Source organism: Peromyscus californicus, unplaced genomic scaffold (assembly GCF_007827085.1).
Source record: "Peromyscus californicus insignis strain IS unplaced genomic scaffold, ASM782708v3 Scaffold_4__1_contigs__length_199733344, whole genome shotgun sequence".
Taxonomy (NCBI): domain Eukaryota; kingdom Metazoa; phylum Chordata; class Mammalia; order Rodentia; family Cricetidae; genus Peromyscus; species Peromyscus californicus.
In genome coordinates this window covers 82,958,512-82,982,307 of record NW_026294562.1, presented here as the reverse complement: position 1 = coordinate 82,982,307, position 23,796 = coordinate 82,958,512, and the positions used below count along the sequence as shown (strand labels likewise).

The window sequence follows — 23,796 nt, the reverse complement described above, 5'->3', positions numbered from 1 at the left end:
CAATTCTCATTACCCATGTGACAGCTCATAATCGTCTGTAACTCCAAGGAATCCAGTGCCCTCTTGTAGCCTCCATGGGAGCCAGGCATTCATGTGGTGTGCAGACATACATGCGGGCAAAATACTAATACACATAAAATAAGATTATGTAAGTGAAATAAGGCAATTCTGTGATAATTAATTATATCTATCTGTGATAAGTGATAAAAATTAGTATCTTGAACTGAATTATTATGGGTTAAAATTATAGCAGTATTAGAGGCTATAAATGTAGACATGGTAGAAGGATTCTAAAATTACAGTAATAGAAATGTAATTAAAGGTTAATTAACCTGTAATTAAAGAAATAATTAAAGGTTAATTAACAAATTTATCCAGGATTTGAGTTCACTCAATTCAGTTACTAATCACTCTACTGGTTACCATGCTCTGTCCTTTATGTATTAGATTCAAATCAATAATCCACTTTTCAGAACATAATCCTTTGAGATTTCATATATTGTATTTTGATCATTTTCCCATATATATTTTATTCAATTATTTTTGTTTTATATGTAAGGGTGTATTAGCCTGCACATGTGTATGTGTCCCACATGTGTGTCCAGTACCCACAAAAGTCAGGGCATTGGATTCCCTGGAGCTCAATGTGGGTGATTGTAAACCACCATGCAGGTGCTAAGAACAAAACCTGGGTCCTCTGCAAGAGAAACAAGTGATGCTGAGCCATCTCTCCAGCTGCCTGAAAACACAAATGTATTTTTTTAAATAGTTTCTGTTGTCAATTTGGATGCCAATTTTATTTTTCAAAGTTTATGATCACCTTACAGGTTGAAATGTCCTGCTGAAAATACATTTTTATTTTTAGTATTCACTACTGTATCCTTGGGGCCTAGATGAGTGTCTGATATATAATGTACAACTAACAGTGAATAAATGATTATTAAGATTTCTATTTCAAAGTAAGTAGTCCAATAACAGGGGACCTCACTTTGTATATCAGCTATGTTTGGTTATATACACTAAATCATTAAGGTTCACTAAGGACTGTATTGAAATTCTATATGTAGCTGTTATTTATTCAGTCTCTTAGAGTGCCATTTGAAAACTTTTGTATCAGCTGCCATATTTTCAGTACTAAATGTCTTATTGCATACCATATCTTCTTCCTTATAGGAGTAGATAACCTAAACCATGAAGAGCAAACATTACTCTAAAGAGTATTTAAGTAGAAAACTTCTTCAGTTGGTCATCTAAATGGTTTATTTCAGGTGCTGGATATCGCATAGTCATGGAGAAAGAACCATATTGTGATGTTAACAATATCGTTGCAATGATTCAGCATCATATTCCAGATGCTGTGTTGGAAAATGATTTAGGAAGTGAGTTATCATTTATCCTATCCAAAAAGTATGTATCAAGGTATGGATCTCAATAATTTTAGATGGTTGGTTTGGGGGTTACTAGAAACATGTTTTCATTTCCTAGGCTTAGTAACCTTAGCGAGTAATGCATTTATAGTAAACCAAAGTTTCTATTTATAGCTACCATTTGCCAAGTAGAGTTAGAAAGCTCATAGCTTAATATTTCTGCTACTAAACAGAGAGTTGCCTCATAATTTCAAGGTCACTCAAGGCTTATTTGATACTTTGTTTCAAATTTTCCAACCTAGTGGCCATAGTTTTGAATACTAGTGGTGGATAGTAATGACACTGTTTCCAGTGTACAAACAGATGCATAGAAATGGGACCCAGAGAAATATTAAGATGGTAAAGAGTAATGCAGGTTGAATGGCAACTCTTAGAGAAGCTATAACACATCTGTTTGACCTCTACTACTAGCTAGATGAGTTATTGGAGGTATTCACCAAGACACTTCATTGTGATTACCATCCCAGCTAAGAGTGTTTGTTGTTCATCTTCCAGGACTGTACTAGGTTTTTGTTCTTGTCAGAAGTTATTCCACCTAGATATTCATCTGTGATTAATACTGGCCATCATAGGCTCATGTATTTGAATTCTTAGTCTCCATTTTATGGAACTATTTGGAAAGGATTAGGAGGTATGGCCTTGTTGGAGGATATGTGTGTCACTGGGAGTGAGCTTTAAGGTTTCAAAAGCTCACACCACTCTCAGCGCTTACTCTCTCCCTCCCCCCCTCCTTTTCTCTTCCCCTCCCTCCCATGCTTGTGGATCAAATTTAAGTTCTCAGCTACTACTCCAGTACCATGCTCACATACCTGATGCCATGTTCCCTGCCATGATGATCTTGGACTAACCCTAAAAAACTATAAGCAAGACCCCCAATAAATTCTTTCTTCTAAAAGTTGCTTTGGCCTGATATGTCTTCACAGCAACAGAAAAGCAGCTGATGCAGAAGTTGGTACCAAGGCATGAGCTATTGCTGTAACAGGTCTCATCATGCTGGGGGTTTCGGGGGGGTTGGCTCTTTTGGGTTTTTGTTTTGTTGTTTTCTTTTGTTTTTTGAGGAACGTGGAAAACTTCGGTACTGTGAAGCAGAAAAGCAGTTAGCACTGTAAGTGGGACATAATGGGTCACCTAGTAAGAGCTTGGAAGACAGTAGTGCTGAGAACAGTGTGGACTAGGGAGGCCCAGCTCAACAAGTTTCAAAGGGGAACAATAATTGCAACTGAGTTAGAAACATTCTTATATTTTTGCAAGGAATCTGGCTTCTTTCTGCCCTTGTCCTGGGAATCTGCTAAGCTAAATTGAAATGTTTAGAACTAATTTCATTGGTAGAGGAAATTTCAAGACAGCCTAATATTGACTCTGTTGTATGGTTATTAGTTATTGCCCTTATACGGATCTATAATGAAAAAGAGCAAGCAGGGCAAACTAAAGTACAAAATGTACAGTTGGAGAAGAAAAAATGTTACCAGAAAATTTAATGTTAGAACCTTGGTTTATGCTGAAAGAGATGAGGAAAAAATGGAGTGGAGTGGTACCCTCAGGGTGAAACCACAAGTACCTAACCCTGAAATTTGTAAAAGGGCCTAAGAAATTATATGTTACTAAAAAGCAACAACAAATCAAAACTTATGCAAATGTAATTCAAGGAAGGGCCAAGTTCAAACCCAAACAGGCAATAGAACTTGACAGCTTTGGCCATGTAGCTCTGGCTTTAGAGTCGTGAGGGATATAGAAGTAAAGGGATTGTAGAATCTTCCTCCATGGTTAAGGAAAGCCACTGAGGTCATGCATATGACAGGAGTGTCCCTGCATGGAACCCAGAGAGGCCATTGTGTAGAGCTGTGAAAGTGATTCCTGGATTACATTGAACAACCCAATGTTGGAGATGCCAGAATCATGGTATGGTATTTTAAATGCTATTGGCCCCCATAATCTTACAGGGATTGGCACTATTACAAAGTGTGGCCTTGTTGGAGTAAGGGTGGTCTTGGAGGAAGTGTGTCACTCTGGGGGCAGGCTTTGTGGTTTCCTGTGCTCAGGATTCCACTCAATTCCAGAGTCATTTTCCTGATGCCTGCAAGATGTAATCTCATCTCCTTCTCTAGCACCATGCTTGCCTACATGCTGCCACATTCCCCACAATGATGGTTATGGACTGAACCACTGAAACTGTAAGCAAGCCACCGCAATTAAATGTTTTCCTTTATAAGAGTTGCCATGATCATGGTGTCTTTTCACAGCAATAGAAACCCTAACTAAGACAGAAGGGACTTCTGCCAAGAAGAGCTGCAAACAGGGAATGAAGCTAGCCTGAGAGAGAGGTGTGTTGCCACACTCAGCAAAGATGAGAGGAAAGAGCCATCTAATCCCTTTGATATCAGACATAGAGCTACAGGATTTGAAAAACCTCCTGGTTCAGCCTTGCTTTGGTCCAGTATTTCCTCCCTATGTCCCTTATTCCTCCTCTTTGGAATGGTAATTTATATCCTGTGCCATTATGTATTGTAAGTACATAATTTGCTTTGTTATTTTACAGGGGGTTACAGAGAAGGTATTGCTTTGAGTCTTGGAGCTTTGGACTTTAAATAGTGTTGAGACAGTGAAAGATTATGGGTACTTCTGAAGTTGGACTGAAATGCATTTTGCATTATTATGTGGATTCAAGCCTTGGTCCATGGTCATGGTAGAACTGTTTGGAAAGAATTAGGAGGTGTGTCTTGTTGGAGGAGGTGCACCACTGGGGATGGGCTCTGAGGTTTCAAAGCCCATGCAATTCCCACTTAGCATGTTCTCCCAGAGAGAAGAAAGAAAGTTTTGAAAGACCATAACTATAGAAGTTCACTGAAACATGTAGACTTTCTGTCTGGTTAATTTTGGTATGTATTTGTTTTGTTTTGTTTTTTGAAAGTTCTTTACAACAAAGTTTGAATTTTAAAAATTTAAATCTTACCACAAGACAGACATCTTGTGTCTGCATTTGTCGTCCAAAGCTGAGGCAGTAAGGTTACATGACCCCATAAATTTGAGGCAAGCATAGTAAGAACCTATATTAAGAAAAGTGAATTCACAAAGAAAACTTCAGAGCCAAATGTTTTTAAGTATTAAATGTACCAAACTCTTAAAGAACTTTTTAAAATTACCAATTATATACATTTTCCTGGAAAAATTAGAGAAAGGAACATTTCAAATTTGTTTTGGAAGATCAATATTTCCCATATGAACAAATCAACTAGTGACATTACCAGAATGGTATTTTTGTACAATGATTTTCAGCAAAATATGTTAGGTCTTAGATATAGGTGAAAACTAGTGACTGTAGTGACAAGATCCAGAAGAACAAAAACGTGGCCTGAGCGCATTTGAAGAATGACCACAGGGAAAAGCGTCAGTCTGAACTGAGTAAAATTAGAACCAACAACCAAAGCAAATGATATTATCTGGAGGTCGAGTTTGGCCTGTTAAAGGGAAGAACTTTGGGATTTGATGTCACCTTTGTTAAGGGACATACTAAGTTGTACTAGTTAGTTTTTCCTGTCACTTTGACACAGTCTAGAGTTCCCTGAGAAGAGAGGACCTCTTCTCAGGGAACCTTCTTCTGAGGGATGCCTGGATCGGATTACCCTGTGGCTATATCTGTGAGAGATTGTCTTGATTGATGATGGTTGTGGGAGGGCCCAGACCCTGTGGGAGGTACTCATCCCATGCAGGTGGCCCTAGACTCTGTAATAAAATAGGCTCATCCTGAGCCTGGAACAGACAGAATGAGCCAGTAAGCAGCATGTCTCCATGGTTTCTGCTTCAAGCTCCTGCCTTTAGTTCCTACTTTAGTTTCATAGGGTGATGAACTATAACCTGTAAGGTGAAATAAACCTTTTCCTCCCTTAAGTTGTTTTGGTCATGGTGTCTGTCACAGCAATAGAAACAAGCCATACGTCTTCCTGATAAAATTATTTCTAGAATCCTTGATGTCACTACTGTATAAATTAGCAAAAAAAAAAAAGACTATATATATATATATATATATATATATATATATATATATATATATATATATATTATTCTCCTGGATATCTAAATCTTTTGTAGCCACTAGCCAGTTTTTACTCCACTATTTCAGAACTTTCCCACAGAAACCATAGGTGAATAATCTGTTGTCAAGTGACTGTAGTCCCCAACTTGCTTAGAAAATAAACTGATGGTTTTATTAGATTAACAAAGGAATTTATGTCAAATAATAAGTTATAGTACAAAGAAATTTGACAAAGTAAACCCCTCTTCCTTCCCATCTCCTTGTGATAAGCAGTAGAGTAAGAAATGGTCTACTAACATTTTACAACTGTTAACTAAAAATTTCTACAGAGCAAAACAATATTGAAATTCTATTTTGCAAAAAAAGAAGATTCAGACACTGGGCTGGGGCTCAGGTCTGCAGTTCCCACTGTTCTACCCACCCTGCATCACGATCCCTCCAGTCTCACTGCAGTCATGAGCAGCATGCTTACAGGTGCACCTCCTCCACCCTACCTCTGTTCTCTGGGTGGTATTCCTCTTGTTATGACCCAACTTAGTTCTTTCCCTCAGACCCTCTCAGCCTTCTCTTCTAGCTCATCTCCATTCCCTGTGTCAGCCACCAACACCCAGAAACACTTTCTACCAGAGACCCCACACACACAAGTGGCCACACCAGGCTGAGACTCAAGAGATTTGTCTTCTTTTCCTCCATTACAAGCTCTCAAGGCTCACCTGCAGTCCTTTAGCAATATGCTTACAGAGCCCCTCCTCACACCCAGTTCCATTTACTGGAGATTCCACCTCTTGGTGCAAACCATGGGTCCCTTGACACTTTTGTCCCTAACTCTCCAGACATATTCTTTGTCCCACTGTAGCCTGCTTGTAAGAGTTTCTCCCACCACACAACTCTTGCTGTGGGCAGAATCCCCATAGCTCTTTCTCACAGCCCCCTCACTGTTTTTTCTTATCCTGTCTCCATTCCTATCTGCCACTTGACAACCTGTAGAAGCACTCTACCAGAGACCCCATAGCCATTCCACTTGCCTAAGATCCAAAGAGGGCAACAGTAACCAGAGAACAGAACATCCACCCAACAATGACAAGACCAGACATCACCTCAGAACACTTCAGTCATAGCTCCAGATGGCTGTACCCCAGTGAAAAACCAAAAACATGAACAGCCAAGATAATATGCTTCCACCAGAACCCAATAACCTTCCTACAGTAAGCCCTGAGAAATACAATATAGGTGAAACACAACACAAAGACTTCAGAATAGCAAGTATGAATATGTTCAAGGACATTAAAAGAGAATATGAATAAATACCTTACTGAAGACCATTAAAACAGTTGAAGACATGAAATTAGAAATAGAATCACTGAAGAAACCCCAAACTGAAGTAAAACAGGACATGAAATATTTAGGAAGTTGAACAAAACCCTCTGATGTAAGCCTCACCAAAAGAGTACAAGACATGAAAGAGAAAATCCCATGTGTTAAAAAACTAGAAAAAAAATGGATACCTCAGTAAAATAAAACATTAAAATAATTCAAGCACAAAACATTAAGGAAATATGGAAAACTATGAAAAGACCAAATCTATGAAAAAGGAATAGAGGAAGAAGAAACCCAAGTCCAAGACACAGAAAATATTTTTAGCAAAATAATAGATGAAAATTTCCCCAATCTAAAGAAAGAGGTGCCTGTCAAGGAACATACAGAATAGGCAGGACCAGAAAAGAAATTCCCCATAATACAAATAATCAAAACACTAAATGTACAGAACAAAGAAAGAATATTAAAAGTTGCAGAAGGAAAAAGCATGTAAAATATAAATGTAGGCCATTAGAATTATACCTGACTTCTAAGTGGAGTCTCTAAAAGGCAGAAGGGCCTGTAAGGATGTTCTGTTAGTACTATAAGACCACAGATGCCAGCTAGACTACTATACCCTGCAAAACTATGAATCACAATAGACAGATAAATAGAAAAGCCCATAATAAAATAAAATTTAAACAATATCTATCTACCAATCAAAATCTACAGAAGCAACTAGAAGAAAAACTTCAGTCTGAAGAGGTGAACCATACCCTAGAAGACACAAGAAATAAATAATCCCAGAACAGTAAATCAAATGGGGGGAACCCACACACAATAACAAAAAAAAACAATCAGTAAACACTGCTCAATGCCAACAATATTAACGGTCTCAATCCATCAATAAAAAGATACAGACTAACAGATTAGATTAGAAAACAGGGTCCATCTTTCTGCTACATCAAAAAAAAAAAAAAAAAAAACACACATCACCATCAAGGATAGATATCACCTCAGTGTAGAGGAATGGAAAAAGCTATTCCAAACAAATGGATCCAAAAAGCAAGCATGTGTAGCTACTTTAATATTTGACAAAATAGACTTCAAACCAAAACTAATTATAAGAGATAGGGAAGGACACTATGTATTCACCAAAAGAAAACTCTACCAAGAGGATATTGCAGTTCTAAACACAAGGGCACCCAAGTTCATAAAAGTAATGGTATCACAACTAAAATCACATATTGACCCTCACATAGTGATAATGACTGACCTCAATACCCAGCTTTCACCAATATACAGGTCATTCAGGCAAAAATTAAACAGAGAAATGCTGAAGTTAAATAATGTTATAAATCAAGTGGACCTACCAGATATCTATAAAACATTTCACCCAAACACAAAAGAATTTATCTTTGCACCAGTTTGTGGAACTTTCTCCAAAACTGACCACATACTTAGGCACAAAGCAAGTCTCAACAGATACAGGAAAATTAAAATTACATCCTGCACCCTATCTGACCACCATGAACTAAAAGTGGATATCAACAACAGAAAGTGTACAAACTGCTGGAATCTGAAAAAGCCTTACTGAAAGAAAAATTGGTCAAAAGGGTAATTAAAAACTTTTTTAGACCTGGATGAAAATGAAAATAGAACATACTCAAACCTATTGGGAACAATGAAGGCAGATCTCAGAGGCAAGTTCATAGCACTAACTTCCTACATCAAGAAATTGCAGAGGTTTCATATTTGTAACAGCATCACACCTTGAAGCTCTATTACAGCAAGAAGAAATAACGCCCTTCAAAAAATTGTCTGGGAAGAAATAATCAAGCTAAAGGTTGAAATTAATGTCATAAAAGCAACAATGAAAATATAAAGAATCAGTGAAATTAAGAGTTGGTTCTTTGAGAAAATTAAAAAGATTGACAAACCATTATTCAAATTAACTAAAAGATGAAGAAAAAAGATACAAATAAAATTAGCAATGAAATAAGGAACATTATGATAGACAAAATTCAGAGAATCAGAAGGACATACTTTTAAAATCTATAGAAATTAGATTTTACCAAACTAGAAAATTTAAGTGGATTAATTTTTTTATATATATGACCTGCCCAAGTTAAATGAAGATCAAATAATCATTTTAAAGACCCAGAACCCCTAGTGAAATAGAAACAGTATGTAAATGTCTCCCAACCCAAAGAAGCTCAGGCCCAGATGGATTCAGTACAGAATTCTACCTGACCTTCAAAGAAGAATTAACACCACTACTACTCACATTATTCCACAAAATAGAAACTGAAGGAATATTTCCTAATTATTTATAGAAACTACTCTTACCAAAACTACACAAAAACATAAAAAATTATAGACCAATATCTATCATGGACCTGGATGGACAATTTCTCAATAAAATAATTGTAAACCGAATCCAAGAATACTATTCACTATGATTAAGTTGGCTTCATCCCAAAGATGCAGGGATGGTTCAACATATGTAAACTGTTAAATGCCCACCACATAAGCTGAAAGACAAAAACCACATGGTCATCTTATTAGATGCAGAAAAAAACCTCTGACAAAATCCAGTACCTCTTCATGATTAAAGTCTTAGAGAAACAAGGGATAAAAGGGTCATACCTCAACATAATAAAAAGCATTTTACAGTAATTCCACAGCCAACATCAACCTAGAAGGAGAGAAATTCAGCATGTCCACTAAAGTCAGGAACAAGTCAAAGATGTTCACTCTCTTCATCCCTGCTCAGTATAGTGCTTGAAGTCTTAACTACAGCAGTAAGACAACTGAAGGGAGATCAAAGATATACAGAGAAAAGGAAGAAGTCAAAGTATCTATTTGCAGATGATATGAATATATATACTAAAGACCCCCAAAAACTCCACTAGAAAATTCTACAGCTGATAAGCACTTTCAGAAAAGAAGTAGGATGTAGGGGCATGGAGGTCTTTGTGCTCACAAACATTTACTAGGGGAACCTGGAATGTTAAGCACATAGGCTTGTTCGAAGGAATGCAAAAACCTGCTTTCCACCCAGAAGGCTGGAGTGGACATTCTTTCTAGCCTGGTGACTTTGCTTTGTCTGTGTACATAGAGAGTTTTCCATCACTGGACCCTCCTCCAGATCCTTATTATAAATTTTTTTCTCAATCAATCATAAACCTGTTTTTCTCTGTTGATCTATAGAACCTATCTTCATCAACTTTACAAAGAGCTTCAATGTAGTCATGTCTGATTAGTATTTTGATTACTTTCTTCCTCAAGATTTCTGTATGCTTTGTTGTACACATGGGATTGAATTAAGCATCACCAGAATAATTTTTTCCAAACTGTGCTGTGCTTAAATAAGCCTAAAATAAACCCTCGGGGTCAGACTCCCAAAGTTTGAGCCAATACCCTCTACTAAGTTGTATTGAGCTGAACTGCCTTCTTGCCTCTTGCTGCTCATCTCCCAGCTGTCTGTGAAGGTTGCAGAGAACCCCACAGCAGGATACAAAAATAACACACAAAAAATCAGTAGCCTTTCTCTGTACAAATTTCAAACAAATTGAGAAAGCAGAAAAATGGTGTCTTTCACAATGGCCTAAAGTAAATAAGATATCTTGGGATAACTCTAACAAAGTGAAATAATTTTATAATTAAAAACTTTAAGGCATTGAAGAAATAAATTGAAGAAGAGATCAGAAGATGGAAAGATCTGTTCTCATGCATCACCAAGATTAATATAGTGACAGTGGCCATCCTACCAAAAAAAAAAGCAGTCTACACATTTAATACAATCCCCATGTGCTGGTTTACATAAGAATGACCCCCATAGATTCATGTATTTGAATGCTTGGCCTATAAGGAGTGGCACTATTAGGAGGTGTGGCTTTGTTGAGGAAGTGTACCGCTGTGGGAGCTGGCTTTGTGGTCTTATATGCTCAAACTATACCCAGTGTGATACGCAGTTTCCTTCTGCTGCCTGGGTATCAAGATGTAGACCTCTCAGCTCCTTCTCCAGCAACATGTCTGCCTGCACACTGCCATGCTTCCCACCATGATGATAATGGAATATACCTCTGAAATTGTAAGTCGGCCAAAGTAAATGTTTTTCCTTTAAAAGAGTTGCTGTGGTCATGGTGTCTCTTCACAGCAATAGAAACACTAACTAATACAGAAGTTGATACCAGACACTGGGGTATTACTGTGATAGGTCTGGCCATGCTTTTGTTTTGAGCCAGCCCCTCATAATTCAAATAACTGTCTTCTATGTTTCTACTAGAATGGCCCATTAAACCCATCTTAAAGCAGTCCACTGCTTTTCTAAACCACAGTCCCAAAGTCCATATTTCTTCAAACAAAAGCATGGTCAGGCCTATCACAGCAATACACCAGTGCCTTGTACCAACTTCTGTGTTAGTTAGGGTTTCTATTGCTGTAGAGACACCATGACCACAGCAACTCTTACAAAGGAAAAGATTTATTTGGGGAGGCTCACAGTTCAGAGGGTCAGTCCATTATCATCATGGTGGGACATGGTGGCATGCTGGAACTCTTGTGCATTTCTATTGGAAATGCCAAGTGTTACGTTTACTATAGGAAAACTGGATATCAACAACAGAAACAACAGAAAGCTCACAAACTCATGGAAACTGAACAACTCACAACTGAATGAAATGGGTCAGGACAGAAATTATAGAGAAACTAAAAACTTTCTAGAATCAAATGAAAGAACACACAACATACCTGTCTTAGTACTGCTGTGATGAAACGTAATGACCAAAAGCAACTTGAGGAGGAAAGGACTTATTTTGCTCAGAGTTCCACATCACAGTTTGTCATCAAAAGCAGTGAGGGCAGGAATTCACAGGGCAGGAACCTGGAGGCAGGAGATATGCAGAGCCCATGGAGGAGAACTACTTAGTGGCTTGCTCCACATGGTTTGCCCAGCCTGCTTTCAAAAAGAACCTAGGACCACCAGCCCAGGGATAGCACAACTCACAATGGGCTGGGCCCTCTCACATCAATCAGTAATTAAGAAAATCCCCTACATCTGGATCTTATGGAGGCATGTTCTCAATTGAGGTTCCCTCCTCTCAGATGACTTTAGCTTGTGTCAAAGTTGACATAAAATTATCCAGCACAATACCCAAATTTATGGGACGCAAAGCAGTTCTAGGAGGCAAGTTCCTCGCATAAAAAAAATTTGGAGAAATCTTGTGCTATAGGCAGAGCCTTTTCTCTGTCCCACTTTCTCTGTCCCGCTCAGTCCCACGGTCCCACAGCCACTTATAAAATAATCACCCAGAGGCTTAATATTAATTACAAACTGTTTGGTCTATGGCTCAGGTTTCTTGCTAGCTAGCTCTTCTTAAATTAACCCATTTCTATTCTATATTTTGCCACGTGGCCGTGGCATTACCGGTCTGTTGGCATCTTGCTTCTTGGATGGCTGGATGGCGTCTGCCCTGACTCTGCCCTTCCTCTCTCTTTATCTCTACTTAGATATCCTGCCTGGCTCTTATCCTGCCTTACCATAAGCCAAAGCAGCTTTATTTGTTAACCATTGGAAGCAACATATATTCACAGCATACAGAAAAACCATCCCACAGCATTTCTCCTTTTAGATGGTTACAGTTACATTCCTCTTGTATCTTAGCTAAAAACTAAGGTACTAGATTTAGATTCTTCAGGATAGGACAGCTATTGGAGTAATCTCTGTAATTTGCCATTTACTAATGGTCTGGACATTTAGTATGTGTTTCTTGCTTAATGTTGTTCTTGGTTGTAGTTTCATTTTTGTTTATGTTATTATCCTTTCTCCTGGACAATATTTGATAATCATTCTTATTGTATATAATTTTGTATTAGGTTTCAAACCTTCTTATTTAGGCAAAAAGGGGAAGTGTTGTGGGTATTTGTTCCACCAATAGCTTTGGAGTACCAAGCAGCCTTAGGCTGTGGCCTCTTGGTGGGTTATATGACTGTGTGCTTGCTCTCTTGTGGTGGTCAGAGATCGGCTGGTCCCATTCACCACCACTACCCCCTGTGCCAAACGGAGGACCATGGCAGCTGTTTACTTCGTTCTGTATCCATGAGTGCATTTTCTCCCCATTTTATATCTTAATAAATCCTTCGTACCCTTTTAACAGACTTTCATTGATTCACTTACATCATGCTAGTAACTTAACAACACACCCAAAAAGTCTAGAACCAAGTGAAGAAATTATACACAAAAAGAGTAGAAATAATTAAACTCAGGGCTGAAACCAATAAAGTAGAAACACCGTACAAAAAGTCAATGCATCAACAAGTTGGTTCTTTGAGAAAACCAAAAAGATTAACAAAATATTATCCAAATTAACAAAAAGGCAGAGAGATAATATCCAAATTAGCAAAATTAGAAATGAAAAGGGAGACATAACACTAGACCCTAAGGAAATCCAGATACTCATAAAAATGTACTTTAAAAACCTGTACTCCACCAAATTGGAAAACCTGAAAGAAGTGAATAGTTGTCTCAATACATTCCCCTTACCAAAGTTAAATCAAGATCAGATAAGCAATTTAAATAATCCTATACCCCACAACGAATCAGAAGCAGTAATTAGAAGACTCCCAACCAAGGAAGAACTATAGGAGCCAGTGGACACCAGGAGAGCACAGCCCACAGAATTAACTAAACAGGGCTCATAGGGGCTCACAGGGACTGAAGTGGCAGTCACAAAATCTGTATGAGTCTGCACTAGGTCCTCTGCAAATACATTATAGTTTGGTGTTTTTGTGGGACTCCTAAGAGTGGGAGTGGGGGTATCTCTATCTCTTTTCCCCTGCTCTTGAGACCCTTTTCCTCCTACTGAGTTGCATCCCTGAGCCCTGATATGAGGATTTGTGCTAGTCTTATTGTAATTTGTTATGCCATGTTCAGTTGATATCCCTGGGATTCCTGCTCTTTTCTGAAGGGGAGAGGGGAGGTGGGAGGGACAGGAACTGGGAAGAGTGGAGGGACAGGAAACTGGTCAGGATGTATTGTATGAGAGAAGAATAAAAAAAAAATTTAAGGGCATCTGGGTTGTTTCCATGTTCTGGCTATTACAAACAATGCTGATATGAACATAGCTGAACAAGTGCTCTTATGGTGTGGTTGAGCATTTCTTGGGTATATGCCCAAGAGTGGTATAGCTGGATCTTGGGGGAGATTGATTCCCAATTTTCTAAGAAAGCGCCATATTGATTTCCAAAGTGGTTGTACAAGCTTGCATTCCCACCAGCAGTGGAGGAGAGTTCCCCTAGCTCCACATCCTCTCCAGCATAAGGTGTCTTCAGTGTTTTTGATCTTAGCCATTCTGACAGGCGTAAGGTGGTATCTCAGAGTTGTTTTGATTTGCATTTCCCTGATGATTAGGGATGATGAGCAATTCCAGATGCCCTTCAACTGAAGAATGGATAAACAAAATGTGGTACATATACACAATGGAATACTACTCAGCAGAAAAAAACAATGGCATCATGAGGTTTGCAGACAAATGGATGGATCTAGAAAAAATCATCCTGAGTGAGGTAACCCAGACTCAGAAAGACAAACATGGTATGTACTCACTCATAGCAGGATACTAGACATGAAACAAGGATGAATTGTCTGCTACTCACATCACCAGGGAGGCTACCCGGAAAACAGGACCCCAAGAAAGACACAGGGATCGCCCAATGACAGAGAAATGGAATGAGATCTACATGAACAGCCTGGACATGAGTGGGGGTAATGAAAGGCGAGGGTCAAGGGAAAGAGAGCTTGGGGGAGCGGGAGATCCCAGCTGGATCAACAACAGAGAGGGAGAACAAGGAATAGGAGACCATGGTAAATGAAGACCACATGAGAACAGGAAGAAGCAAAGTGCTAGAGAGGCCCACAGAAATCCACAAAGATACCCACACAACAGACTGCCGGCAATGGTCGAGAGACAGCCCGAACTGACCTACTCTGGTGATGGGATGGCCAAACACCCTAATTGTTGTGCTAGAAACCTCATCCAACTACTGAGGGATCTGGATGCAGAGATCCATGACTAGGCCCTGGGTGGATCTCTGGGAGTCCAATCAATGAGAATGAGGAGGGTTTAGATGAGCGAGAATTGTTGAGACCAAGGTTGGATAAAGCACAGGGACAAATAGCCAAATGAATGGAAACACATGAACTATGAACCAATGGCTGAGGGGTCCCCACTGGATCAGGCCCTCCGAATGGGTGAGACAGTTGATTGGCTTGATCTGTTTGGGAGGCATCCAGGCAGTGGGACCAGATCTTGTGCTCATTGCATGAGTTGGCTGTTTGAAACCTGGGGCCTATGCAGGATTGTTTGGCTTGGCCGGGGAGGAGGGTACTAGACCTACCTGGACTGAGTCTACCAGGTTGACCTCAGTCTGTGGGGAAGGCTTTGCCCTGGAGGAGATGGGAATGGGGGGGGGGGCGTTGGGGGGAAGGTGAGGGGGACGGGAGGGGGGAGAACAAGGGAATCCGTGACTGATATGTAGAACTGAATTGTATTGCAAAATAAATTAAAAAAAAAAAAAATTTAAAAAAAGTCTTCCAACCAAAAAAGCTCAGGGGCAGATGGTTTTAGGGCAGAATCCTACTAGACTTTCAAAGAGGAGTTCATGCCAATACTCCTCAAATTATTCCACAAAATAGAAACAGAAGGAATATTGCCCAATTTGTTTTCCAAGGCCACAGTTATTCTAATAGATATCCAAACCATATAAAGACCCAACAAAGAAAAAGAATTGCAGACATTTTCCTTATGAACATACATGCAAAATTTCTCAATAAAATACTTGCAAACAGGCTGGAAGAGATGCTTGAGTGGTTAAGAGCACTGGCTGCTCTTCCATAGGACCTGGGTTCAATTCCCAGCACCCACATGACAGCTCACAACTGTCTGTAACTCCAGTTCCCAGGGGATTTGGAACTCTCACACAGATATACATGCAGGCAAAAATAAAATAAATATAATCTTTAAAAAAATAGCTAGAGCAATAAGAACTTAAGGAGTTCAAGGATAGAAATAAGAACGGAAAAATTTAAAGTATCCTAATTTGCAGATGATCTGATTGTATACCAGGAAACTTCTACAGCTGATAAGCATTTTCAACTAGGTAACAGGACATAAAATTAATATACAAAAGTCAGTAGCCTTCCTTTATGCAAATAACAGACATAATGAACAAGAAACAAAGAAACAGGGCCTTTCACAACAGCTTCAAAAACATATTGGAATAACTAAGCAAGCAGGTGATAGATTTGTATAATACAAAACTTTCAGACACTGAAGAAAATTGAAAAAGACACTAGAAGATGGAAAGCTCTTTCATTCTCACAGACCAGTAAACTAATATTGTAAAAATGGCCATCCTAACAAAAGCCATCTACAGAAAAATCCTATCACAATTATTCACATAAGCTGAAAAAAATCTTAAACTTCATATGGAAATGCAAAAACTCAGGATAACTAACACAATATTGAATAATAAAAGAACTGCTGTAAGTATCAACACTCCAAATTTTAAGTTGTACTATAGATCTGTAATAATTAAGAACAGCATGCCATTGGCATAAAAACAGACAGATTTGCCAATGGTATAGAACTAAAGATCTTGGTATAACCCCCAAACCTGTGGACACCTGATTTTTGACAAGCCAGAAATATACACTGGAGAAGAGACATCATCTTCAACAAATGATGCTAGTTAAAGTGGGTAGATGCATGTAGAAGAATGAAAATGGATCCATATCTAATACCCTGCATAAAACTCTACTCCAAATGGATCAGAGACCTCAGAACAAGATATCCTAAATCTGATAGAAGACAAAATACAGAATACATATTAATTCATCAACACAGGAAAGGACTTTCTGATCAGGACCCTTATAGTGCAGGCATTAAGAACAACAATTAATAAATGGAAGCTTGTGAAGCTAAAAGGCTTCTGTACAGCAAATGACACCATTGTTCAAGCACAGAGGAAGCCTACAGATGGCAAGAGAATGGTTACCAGTCACTATCTAATAGATACAAAGAAAAAAATCCTGATTATGAAAACAACTCAATTTTAAAAATGGAGTATAGAACTGAAAAGAGTTCTCTAAAGATGAAATACAAATGACTTGGAAATACTTTAGAAATGTTCAAAATTCTTAGACATAGGAAAATGCAAATTAAAACTACTTTAAGATTTCACCTTATCATGGTCAAAAAGACCAAGGTGAATAAGTCAAATGACAGCATATGCTGGCAATATTGAGGGGGAAGGGGAACACATATCCATTGCTGGTGAGAGTGAAAATGGCTACAGCCACTATGGAAATCAGTGTGGAGGATTCTCAAAAATCTGAAAATTGATCTACCACAAGATCCAACTGTACTACTCTTGGGCATATACCCAAAGGACTCTATATCTTACTGCAGAGATATTTGCTCATCTATGTTTATTGCTGCTCTATTCATAATAGTCAGAAATTGGAAATGACCTAGATGTCCATCAGCTAAAAAATGTGGTACATTTACACAATGGAATTATTCAACTGTTAAAATAAAATTGTGAAATTTGTATGTAAATGGGTGTAACTAGAAACATCATCCCAAGGGACGTAACTCAAGACCCAGAAAGACAAACATTGCATATTTGCTCTTCTATGTGGATGTCAGCATTTAAGATATGTATGTTTTATCTAGAATACCCACAGAGGCTAGGTAGCTAGAAAGAGGAGAGGAGAGGATCTTCCAAGTAAGTGGAAATAGAATGTAGAATTGCCAAGTGATAAAGGGGAAACTAGACTAGAATTAAATGGGGAAAGGCATGGGAGGACAGGATAAAGGAGGGATTAAGGGAAGGGAAACTAATAGTAGAGGTCTTTAGAAAACCTCTATGGAAATCATCTATCATAAAAACCTAAAATGTATACATATTAAAGAAATTTAAATAGAGTTACCATATGATGGGGAGACAGTGCTCCAGCTAGACATTTTATGCTACAAATAAAATACCACTACCAGAAATGGGTTATATCTTGTTGAGTCATTGGCCAAAGGGGTTCCACAGCCCTTTCCCCAAAGCACCTCAGGCTTTTGCTAATGCTGTTTGTTACTGTCCAAAACTGGATAGAAAATCCTGTTGTTGAAGACACCACTTATGTCACTGAACATAAGTGGAGGAATCAAGCTGGTGCCCAACTAGAAGCTTCACCAAGCTACAAATCCTGCAAAGTATAACAGCAACCTGACTGCAAGGTATACTCACTAATGCAATAGTGGCGCAAACGTCACAGGAGTAACTAACCACATTTTGACTGGATTTAAGGCCCATTTCATGAGATGGAACCCATACCTGACACTGTTAAAGTGACCAAAAACATGGGACTATGTAGGCCATGGGCCCTAAGGGGAAGCCTAGTACCATTATTCTGATAAATGAACATAATAGTAAAATACTTCCAAATGACATATTTCTATACCAATAGATCAGTGCCTCACTCAGCCTTCATCAAACGGCTTCTTGCAATAGATGGTAAATAACCCAAAGCCACAATTGGACAGCACAGAGAATGAGATACTTTTTAACACTCAGCCCTAAATGAGATGTCTTCACCAAAGCCTTCACCTCAAGATTCAGGGATCTGTTCAGAAGAGGAGGTTTTGGAAAGATTATAAGAACCAGCCGTGATGGATGACTCCAAGGAAACAGTGTCTTCCAGATACAAGAGAGTTGATTTACATATGAACTCACACAGACTATGGCAGCATGCATAAGACCTTCCCAAGTTTAAGCCAGACAAAATCCCTGCACATAAAATGAGCACAAAAATCTCACTCCTAACCAAGAAGCTATTTGCAAATGATAGTTGCTGGGAGAAGGAAAATCAGTTTTGTACAATGAAGTCACATTGAATGTATCAATTACATTTCAGGACAGACTCCATGCTCAGGAGTAATTGGGCAATACAAGACTGACTCCATGTTTTTGTTTGTTTGATTGCTTGGCTTGGTATTTGTGTGTGTTGGGGCGGGGGGGGGGGGGGTTCCTTTTTTTGTCTTTTTAAAATATACTCTTCTTAAGAAAGAGCATGAAATTGGGTGTGTGGGCAGGTGGGAAGGATCTGGGAAAATTTAAGGAAGAGAAAAATATGTTCAAAATACATTGTAAGAAAAAATTTTAAGCAAATAAAAAAAGAATACATTTTTCTTTTGTTTGCAATGCTGGAAATTGAACTCAAAGCCTTATTCATGCTAAGAAAGAACTTTTTCTTCCTTTCTTTTTTCTTTTGAAAGTACTTTTTCCACTGAGCTCCATCCCCAGTCCTAAGAATTTTTAAAAGGGAGAAAAAGATAGAAAAGAATAGTTAAAAATACTAAGTGGAGAAAGTTGAAGTGCTTGCATTTTTATTCCATTTACTGAAAAGTATAACTAGACCCAACACCAGCTCTTTGTTTCTTCTTTCTTTACAGATTTGAAACTTTGTTTACTGAGTTGGAAATAAAACAGAAAACACTGGGCATTGCCAATTTTGGAGCTTCAATCACTACAATGGAAGAGGTTTTCCTTAAGTGAGTTATAATAACCTGGAAAAAAACTTTCCACCCATAAACTCTTATGTTAACAAACCTCAGCCAGGTAAGAGTGGCACACACCTTTAATCCCACCATTTGGGAGGCAGAGCTAGGCAGATCTCTGTGAGTTCAAGGCCAGCCTGGTCTACAGAGTGAGATCCAAGACAGGCACCAAAAACTACACAGAGAAACCTTGTCTTGAAGAAAAAAAAAGAAAGAACAAACCTTACTCTTTTGCAGCTGAAATAAAGTGGTGTCACTAAGTTTTCAAATATGCTATTTTATTGTAATATATTTCCATGTATATTCAGCTGAGATTTAAAGATGTTGAACTTGGGCCTTGATGCATGTCTTTTTTTAACTTTTTTTTTCAGAATTTCATGAGTAAGTACTTTATTTATATTATTTCCAGCTCATATTCTCTCTCCTCCAACTCCTCCCATGTCCCCTCTCAAATTCACAAACCTCTTCTTCAATTAATTGTTACATATATACCTGTGTACATGTGTATATATAAATACATCCTACTGAGTCCATTTAGTGTTTCTCATACTTATATGTGTTAGAGATGACCACTCAGGATTAGATAACCTATCAGGGGACTCGTCCCTGGAGAAGACTGATTCTTCTCTTATCAGCCATTGATTGAATATAGCTTTTTAAGAGTGGGGCTTTGTGAGATTTCCCCCATCCACAAAAACATGTCAGCTGGTGTAGTCGTTATGCAGGACTTATTGAGACAGCCATATATGTTAAGGTTTCATGGATACAGCTGTCATGTATAGAATACACTCTCAAGCAGCTATCCTGGTCCTCTCTCACAGTTTTTCCACCCCATCTTCTGTGCCTTCCCCTGAGCCTCAGGTATAGCAGTTGTGTTGTAGATGTATCACCTGGGGCTGAGCATCCCACAGTCAGTTTGTTCTCTGCATTTTAACCAGTACATGTCTGTATCTGCTTGGTCTTTATCTGCTTGGGAAAAACTTCATGATGAGGGGCGAGAGCTGCACTTATCTGTGCTTATAAGGAGAGCTATATAGAATGTAGTTGGGAATTATACTTGTTTGGAAAAGTGGCTGTAATGAGTTCTCCTCAAGGAGTTGTCTAGGTTTTCCAGCACTAGGCATGAATTCCCTCCTACTGAACAGGATTTAAGTCCAATTAGACAGTTGTCGGCTGCCCCCCACGATATAAGTGCCACTGTTGTACCCCTCGGAATTTTGCGATGCTGATCGTTGTGGTTTGTAGACTTTTACAGCTGGATAGGACTGTTGATTCCTTTTCTCCCTTGGCAGCTTGTATAGCTCTTTCTATTACTGTGAGAGCTAGTCCTTGAGAGGAGTCTTCCAGGTCAGTTCCAGCTCAATTTTCCAAATCCTGTGTCCAAAGTGGGTGGTGTCTTTACCTATAGGGTCTTATTTTCAAGTTCTGGGAGGCAACCAAGGGCAATGTCAATAGTCTATATTGTTTTACAGGCTGGTTTCAGATTCTTGAAGAAAAGCAATTTGAGGCTATGATTAAGAGGAAATACTTTGTGCTCTTTTTGTGTACCTATATATATATGTGTGTAGGGTCAATAATCTGGCAGCTCCCCAAAGGAATATTCAGACTCTCAACTCCTATTACCTGGCATACAAAAAGATGAGAGAAGATAAGCAGCAGAATGTGAATATACCTGAAAAAATGAAACAAGATAAGCAGCAGAATGTGAATATACCCAGAAATTATAAAGGACCAGATTTTTCCTATTTGAGTGAAATTTCTACCACTAAATTTAACACTGGGGTAAGCATATTTTCTTTTAATTTTTATACTTTTTATTTAAAATATAATTATATTATTTTCCCCCTTTCTTTCCTCTTTCTAGCCCCAAGTTCCTTTCACCAATTCCTCCCATGTCCCCCGAATGTCAAATTGATAGCATTTTTTTTCTTTGGAATATCACATTTTTTAATGTCTAAACATAAAAGATGCATCTAGTTTATAGAACTAGAAATGGACTAGTCTGTGGAACTTGATACAGGAGAAATGGTCTCTAGATAAAGATCTTAGCTGCTGCTCTCACCATTATTATTTCTCAGAATCCCTTTTCTAAAGCTCTCATTAGAAACTCTCCCTTTGACTGACCTAGGCCCTCTGCCTGTGGGTGACAATTGTGTAGCTTGATCTGTTTGCGAGGCCCCTTGCAGTAGGACCAGGACCTGTTCCTGGCACATGAGCTGGCTTTTTGGAACCTATTCCCTATGGTGGGATGCCCCACTCAGCCTTGATGCAGAGGGTAGGAGCTTGGTCCTGCCTCAACTTGATTTGCCAGGCTTTATTGACTACTTTGGGAGACCTTACTTTCTGAATAGAGACAGAGACGGAGTAGATAGGGGGTGGGCGTAGAAAGGAGGTGGGGGAAGGGAACAGAAGGAGAAGAGGGAGAAGAAACTGTGGTTGGTATGTAAAATAAATTTAAAATTTTAATTTAAAAAGGGAAAAAAAGAAAATTTCCCTTTGTTCTAATAAAGCCAAAGATAACTATCATATCCAGGAGATATTTGTTGATCAAAGTAAGAGCATTTTTTGTCTGGATTACAGTATGTGTTCCTGGCAAAATAAAATCATTTTAGGAAGAGTGTTTAAAATGAGAGAAAAAAGATCATATATTAGATAAAGACCCAAAATTTTTTCAACTTTTGTGGTGTTTGTTTTGTTTTAAGACTGAGTCTCACTATGTAGCTTTGGATAGCCTGGAGCTCACTGTGTAAACCAGGCTGGCCTCAAGCTAAGAAAGGCCTACCTGCTTCTGTCTCACAAGTGCTAGGATTAAAGGCATGCACCACCATACCTGGCCCAGTTTTCTTTTTTAATAAAAAAACTTTTAACATGTTAATAAAGAAAATCTTGGGATTAGGAGTATAACTCAGTGATTGAGTACTTCCCTAGCATGTTTAAGAATCTGATCCTAGAACTGCCCTTCCCGCCCCCCACAAAAGAAAATGATCTTAAGAGTTTTACTATAGTTAGAAGCCAGGTCTTGATACTCTAAATTAATAGTGCACAAATAAACTATTTGCTTTGTTTTTACTGGAGTCAACTAGAATTCATTTGTATTATATCTTATGCACATAGTTTTGCGTCATAGATTTTAAAGCATGATGAATAGATTTCATCATGAGTATCCTACTCGAATCTCTAATCATCAAAATACTATTGTCCTTTCTCTTTATAGTTTCCACTTTACCGCCAGCAATTTTGTTCCATGTTTATAAAAAGAGCATTATTCATTTGGCGCAACTGGAAGTTGATGTTGCTACAGATAACAGTAATTTTGCTTGCCACTACATATCTCTTATTAGCTCTGCACTCAGATGATCATGATATACCTGAAAGAGAATTGGATTTGAGTCACTATGGTGAAACCATTGTGCCTTACTCAGTTTCAGGGAACTCTGATTTGGCTCTGAATCTCACAGAGAACCTTAAGAATTTTCTAAAGTCAAAGAATCAAAACTTACGAAAAATAAGAGGTAAGACTCATTTACAAAAAGAAGAGATTACTCTATAAAGACCTACTTGTCATTTGCAATGTATATAACTGTGGTATTTAACTACCCACTTCTTTCTCATCCTACTAGTCACCAGTATCATAGAAGCAGCTAAATCAGAGGCAAAATACACACTTCAAGACTACTGTCCACACAAGTTGGTAATTGGTGGAGCCTTTTTTGGCTGTTTGTGGCTCTGCTAATTGCATCGCCCTTCATGGGGATGGGAAAGATGAAAGTATGGTGCTGCTGTGCAATTTAGCATTAGACATTTTATTCTCATTGAAAGACTACTGCTTTCTTCCAGACCACCACAAAAAGGCTGCCCTTTTTTTATATCAGTCATCCTCTAAATCAGTGGCTAAAGAATGGATTGACAACTAATTTTTGAAGATGATCTAGATAGTTATTTTGATTTTTTTTCAACATGTACCCTTGGTAAGAACCATAACTAGATGTGTTCTCTGTGTTGTCTTTATTATGCTAAAAACAAGCTTAGCTAGCTTGTTCAATATCTTTGCTATGTCACAAGTACAAGACCTAGTAATGACGAATTTGAACTTTGAGTAAACAATTTTTTAAAGTCAAGCATTTTAGAACACTGGGCATTAACCAAAAACAGAACAAACTAGAGTGTGACTATTCAAAGAAAATTGTGTGACCTCTGTAAGAATAAGATCTGTAGCACTATAGCTTAGGGTTACCCCCTTTACTCACTCCCACTGGCTCAATAGAACTCAATAAAAGCCATTAATGGCCTTGAAGCTATCAAAAAAGGATAGCAGACCCAAGGCTGACCAGTAGGAGGCAGGCATAATAATAAATGCAAGAATTATTTATTAAGTCAAACAGAAATCAGTGGCTGTACACTATATAGAATATAGGAGTATACACATCAC

General features: G+C 38.4%; 1 protein-coding gene across 1 annotated transcript in view; it reads left to right on the top strand.

Moving 5' to 3' along the window:
• The window catches only part of LOC128123840 (phospholipid-transporting ATPase ABCA3-like), a 122,649-nt gene that overhangs the window by 66,503 nt on the left and 32,350 nt on the right, over window positions 1–23,796 (top strand). The window contains exons 15-18 of the mRNA XM_052760133.1: window positions 1,269–1,419; window positions 19,263–19,361; window positions 20,936–21,149; window positions 22,582–22,879. Coding sequence (XP_052616093.1) covers window positions 1,269–1,419; window positions 19,263–19,361; window positions 20,936–21,149; window positions 22,582–22,879 — 762 coding nt within the window. The remainder of the gene's footprint in view (window positions 1–1,268; window positions 1,420–19,262; window positions 19,362–20,935; window positions 21,150–22,581; window positions 22,880–23,796) is intronic.